The sequence below is a fragment of the Ovis canadensis genome, chromosome 2, assembly GCF_042477335.2.
Source record: "Ovis canadensis isolate MfBH-ARS-UI-01 breed Bighorn chromosome 2, ARS-UI_OviCan_v2, whole genome shotgun sequence".
Lineage (NCBI taxonomy): Eukaryota > Metazoa > Chordata > Mammalia > Artiodactyla > Bovidae > Ovis > Ovis canadensis.
In genome coordinates, this window is record NC_091246.1 from 145640868 (window position 1) to 145646867 (window position 6000).

General features: G+C 41.6%; 1 protein-coding gene across 1 annotated transcript in view; it reads left to right on the forward strand.

Annotated features, from left to right (window-relative positions):
* The window catches only part of LRP2 (LDL receptor related protein 2), a 182435-nt gene extending 176792 nt beyond the window's left edge, over positions 1-5643 (forward strand). Inside the window, exons 78-79 of the mRNA XM_069577240.1 lie at positions 3903-3974; positions 4150-5643. Coding sequence (XP_069433341.1) covers positions 3903-3974; positions 4150-4311 — 234 coding nt within the window. The 3' untranslated portion in view covers positions 4312-5643. The remainder of the gene's footprint in view (positions 1-3902; positions 3975-4149) is intronic.
* The last annotated feature ends 357 nt before the right edge of the window (positions 5644-6000 follow it).

Sequence of the window (6000 nt, forward strand, 5' to 3'; positions counted from 1 at the left end):
CCATCTTTGCAATACACTGGCTCTTCTTACTTTTTTCTTTTTTTAATCAGTTGAGGCTGAGCTCTAAGGTCTGTCCTCCATGGTAAGTCCACGGATTTGTCTATGACCTTTGCCTCCTGGGAACTGAGATAACAGCCAGAGTGGCTTAAAGCAGTAGAAGCCCTTGGTTAGGATGACCTTCGGTTGACATTAATGTGCCAGAGAGGCTTACATTTTTCTCTTTCATCAGTAAATCTGCTCAAAGGACTCGAAAAACATGAACTCCTATGGTTTAGTTCTGTCATTTTCAAAAGTTGTGTTGACATGCATTGGACTTCCCAAGAAGATAACAATGGAAATCACCACTGCTTCTCTTGTTAGTAATTACTCAAGTCCATGGGGCCATTCCACACTGAAGCAATGAGTTTGGGCCTTCCTCATTAAGGATAGGTTTCTAGAGGCCGGGCTTTGACCTGAGTATCTCCTTCTTCCTCTTGGTGGTGGCTGTGTGCTGAGTAGGTGCTCAGTTAAATGTGAGTGAATGCCTTCTTCTACTTCTGTATTCAAATGCTCTCTAGCCCTTCACATGTTGGCCCCTACTTTCAGAGAGCAGGAGGCACTTCACAAAGCACACGTGCTGCCTTAGCTGCCTGCAGGAGGGCGTGGTCTGTTTCCTGGTCTCCTGTGCTCTCCTCTCCTTCCAGCTGGCAGCCAGAACTGTGGCCAGCTCTCTACCATGGGCAGCGTTTCTGTAAGACAGAGGCCGTTCATCGCAGTCCAGGGCGACTTCTCTCTGGGTTCTTTAGTTTTGAGGCCTCTGAATCCTAGAGGCATTGCCTGCTCCTCTACCTACAATTTAGTTCAGCGATTTTGCTGAGACCTCCTTTCCTCATCTGCAAAATAGATATAATCAGAGCCTTTGCCTTGCAGAGTCATTGGGAAGATTAAATCAGAAACGTGCAAGGCTCTTAGAATAGTCCCTGACACATAGTAAGCACTCAATCAATGTTCAGTTTAGTTCAGTCACGCAGTCATGTCCAATTCTTTGTGACCCCATGAATCGCAGCGTGCCAGGCCTCCCTGTCCATCACCAACTCCCGGAGTCCACCCAAACTCATGTCCATTGAGTCAGTGATGCCATCCAACCATCTCATACTCTGTCATCCCCTTCTCCTCCTGCCCTCAATCTTTCCCAGCATCAGGGTCTTTTCAAATGAGTCAGCTCTTCACATCGGGTAGCCAAAGTATTGGAGTTTCAGCTTCAACATCAGTCCTTCCAATTCTGAACACCCAGGACTGATCTCCTTGACTGGTTGGATCTCCTTGCAGTCCAAGGGACTCTCAAGAGTCTTCTCCAACACCACAGTTCAAAAGCATCAATTCTTCAGGACTCAGCTTTCTTTATAGTCCAACTCTCACATCCATACATGATTACTGGAAAAACCCCTTTGTTGGCAAAGTAATGTCTCTGCTTTTTAATATGTCTAGGCTGGTCATAACTTTCCTTCCAAGGAGTAAGCATCTTTTAATTTCATGGCTGCAGTCACCATCTACAGTGATTTTGGAGCCCCCCAAAATGAAGTCTGACACTGTTTCCACTATTTCCCCATCTATTTCCCATGAAGTGATGGGGCTGGATGCCATGATCTTAGTTTCTGAATGTTGAGCTTTAAGCCAACTTTTTCACTCTCCTCTTTCACTTCCTTTTTTTTTTTAAATTTAATTTAATTTTTAATTTTTTTAATTTTTACTTTATTTTATTTTTTTCCCCCTTCTCTATACAATTTTTTTTTAAATTTTAAAATTTTTAATTCTTACATGCGTTCCCAAACATGAACCCCCCTCCCACCTCCCTCCCCATAACATCTCTCTGGGTCATCCCCATGCACCAGCCCCAAGCATGCTGTATCCTGCGTCAGACATAGACTGGCGATTTGATTCTTACATGATAGTATACATGTTAGAATGCCATTCTCCCAAATCATCCCACCCTCTCCCTCTCCCTCTGAGTCCAAAGTCCGTTATACACATCTGTGTCTCTTTCCCTGTCTTGCATACAGGGTCGTCATTGCCCTCTTTCTAAATTCCATATATATGTGTTAGTATATTGTATTGGTGTTTTTCTTTCTGGCTTACTTCACTCTGTATAATCGGCTCCAGTTTCATCCATCTCATCAGAACTGATTCAAATGAATTCTTTTTAACGGCTGAGTAATACTCCATTGTGTATATGTACCACAGCTTTCCTATCCATTCATCTGCTGATGGACATCTAGGTTGTTTCCATGTCCTGGCTATTATAAACAGTGCTGCGATGAACATTGGAGTACATGTGTCTCTTTCAATTCTGGTTTCCTCGGTGTATATGCCCAGAAGTGGGATTGCTGGGTCATAAGGTAGTTCTATCTGCAATTTTTTAAGGAATCTCCACACTGTTCTCCATAGTGGCTGTACTAGTTTGCATTCCCACCAACAGTGTAGGAGGGTTCCCTTTTCTCCACACCCTCTCCAGCATTTATTGCTTGCAGATTTTTGGATTGCAGCCATTCTGACTGGTGTGAAGTGGTACCTCATTGTGGTTTTGATTTGCATTTCTCTAATAATGAGTGATGTTGAGCATCTTTTCATGTGTTTGTTAGCCATCCGTATGTCTTCTTTGGAGAAATGTCTATTTAGTTCTTTGGCCCATTTTTTGATTGGGTTGTTTATTTTTCTGGAATTGAGCTGCATAAGTTGCTTGTATATTTTTGAGATGAGTTGTTTGTCAGTTGCTTCATTTGCTATTATTTTCTCCCATTCAGAAGGCTGTCTTTTCACCTTGCTTATATTTTCCTTTGTTGTGCAGAAGCTTTTAATTTTAATTAGATCCCATTTGTTTATTTTTGCTTTTATTTCCAGAATTCTGGGAGGTGGATCATAGAGGATCCTGCTATGATGTATGTCGGAGAGTGTTTTGCCTATGTTCTCCTCTAGGAGTTTTATAGTTTCTGGTCTTACATTTAGATCTTTAATCCATTTTGAGTTTATTTTTGTGTGCAGTGTTAGAAAGTGATCTAGTTTCATTCTTTTACAAGTGGTTAACCAGTTTTCCCAGCACCACTTGTTAAAGAGATTGTCTTTACTCCATTGTATATTCTTGCCTCCTTTGACAAAGATAAGGTGTCCATATGTGTGTGGATTTATCTCTGGGCTTTCTATTTTGTTCCATTGATCTATATGTCTGTCATTCACTTTCATCAAGAGGCTCTTTAGTTCTTCTTGCCGTAAGGGTGGTGTCATCTGCATATCGCTTTCCAAGTGGCTGCATTTTTGTGTTGTTTTGTGTTACTGTAGTTTATACTTTGGCTGTTAATTGTTGGTTTTATGTACTCTTTGTTATGAGATCAGTTGGCATGAGGGATCTGAGTTCCCCGATCAGGGATCACACCCGAGCCCCTGCTTAGAGGCACAGCGTCTTAACAGCTGGGCCGCCAGGGAAGCCCCTGTTAGTTGTTTTCGTTATCATCACAATGGCAGGAGGAAATGGTGACAGGATACAGAATATAATGGAGTCGACCAAGGATCAATACGAGATGAGGGTTACAGTCTGGCTTGTCCCTTAAAGTTTCAGGCAGCCCCTGAAGAAATCTCTTGCCTGTCTCTGTCAAAACTTCCGGATTCTCGGGCACAGATTCTGTGAACTATACATTTCGGATCAATCAAGTGTTTTGAAATTATTAGATGACAAGAGCCCAGAGTTTTAGTGACTCTTCAGGGCCCACCCATGGGAGAACTGAACAATTTCCTGCACGGGCCGGATCATGTGGTCCCAAGTTCCAAATTGCTTTTTCCCTCTGTAAGAAGAAATTTAAAAACCTAGGCTGGGAGGAAGAAACAAAAAATTCCATTAACGAAAGTTTTCTGTTTCCCTCTTTTTCGTTTAGCCAACAAAATGGAATATCTTCAAACGAAAACAGAGACAAAATACCAACTTTGAAAATCCATTCTATTCCGAGGTAATTGTTAACAATTTTTCTCAGCCCAGGCATTCTTTCTTAGCATTAACTTGCTAAATCAGGCATGCACTCAGATTATTCTGAGCAGATTGGCCACAATTTGTCTTCTCCACACAAAGCCATTTTCCATCATGTTGGAAATAAGCGACAGATTCTTGTTTCTTTGTGGTTTTAGATGGAGAATGAACCAAAGGTCAGTGCTGCTGTGACCCCACCTCCATCACCTTCTCCTCCTGCTACGGTTTCTTGGAAAAAAGGCTCAACTCCAGGCTACAGTGCAACAGAAGACACATTTAAAGACACTGCAAATCTTGTTAGAGAAGACTCAGAGGCATAACTGTGCTGGCTATTTAGGGAATAATTAGAAACACACTTTTGCACATTTTTTTTTTTACAAACAGATGAAAAAAATTAACATTCAATACTTTATTAAAAGAATATATTTTCCCCCCTGTACTCCTGTAGTTGGTACTGTTTGTGGAAACAATGCCTTGTGTGTCTTTTTTACTCATCTCATATTTTTACAACTAATTACCACCTTGTACTATATGTATATCTTTGCACTGAAACTCTCTGAAGGTAATGCTATAAATATATTGTACATTTGTAAATTTTGGAAAGATTATCACATCATTAAATTTGCTAATGAAAGTATCTGCTGAATTGGTTGGTGATCATTACATTCAATGATCCACTGAAGAAAGGAATTGACTCGGGGCCTTTAGCAATGTCAGAAGAGGCACCACCCTAAGACCCTATAGCATTATCAAGGAAGGGAATCCAGGCCCCACTCTTGGGTCTGTTTTCACTCATCAGCACTTAGTGTTCAATTTGACCTGATGAATAGCATATCCATAGAGATGCAGATGATACAGAAGGTTGAAAAAACTATTCAGTTCCATCCGTCTGCCTGTTGGCATTGTCCAGTCAGAACTCTGGTTCCTATTATCTCCCTAGCTACCAAGTCAACATGTTTATGTTAATGTCTGAGAAAAAGCTCATGTCCTTAAGTCTAAGTATCCTGCAAAGAGTTTGTAATCTAGTCACATGAACTTTCATTTGATGGACCGTAGGGTGATCGACACCCTTTCCTGGCATCTCAGGTGGTCACCTCCTCTAGAAACTGCAGCTGAATGAATAAAAAGCAAATCTGTCTTCATAAAGGAAGGTGCAAAGCAAATACCAGCAGAGCAAAGCCTCAGCTGGATTTTGTGTTTCTCTGTGTGAAAATTTTCCTTATAACAACTATTTATTTTCTCAATTGAACATGAATAGAAAGGGAAACCATTCTTATTGAGCCTGGCTTAGATTCTTTAGCAAAATTGTGCGTTTGTATCAGAATGTATTGCAGGGTCTAGCCTTCCTCCTGAATCTAGACTCTAGTCTCCACAGCCGGAACTGTGGCAGGAATACAGTTTCCACACTAGGTAGCGTTCCCTGTTCTCTGTGCTAATAATGCACATTTTACAACAATGAGTGAATGAGTGTATGAGTGGAGAGGTGGATGAATGAAACATGTACTACTGATGATTTTATTCCCGAGTTCTCAAAATATTGTTTGCTCATATTTTGAGTGCTTATTGTAATTATTGTGAAATGTACTTTGATTAGAAAAGCGAATGGAAATGATGCTGCTGAAAAATTTCTAATAAAGGTGTATTTTATCAGACTTCTGCTGTGTGCTTTATAAATCCAGGTTATGAATTGGTTGTATTTTGCTGTGCGTGGAGCTTGGGACTTTGAGGGCTAGGCATCAGGGAACCAGGATTTCCCAGGGTTCAAGAAGGGAGGAGAAGGAAGAGGAATCCACAGGTCATGTAGCCCCGAAACTGGCCTGGGGGGTGGGAGTGAACACAGGAGGATAAAGTGTAGGTTTCCACCTGAACTCTGGACGGGCAGTCCCCTCAGTTGCCTTAAAGAATCATCCAATCCCCCTCCCCTTTCCTTCCTCACAACCTAGGACCCCAGCCAGTTTCCCACTTTGGATCTGATGGTGATGGGAAGGCAGCAGCAAGGTCACAGCTGG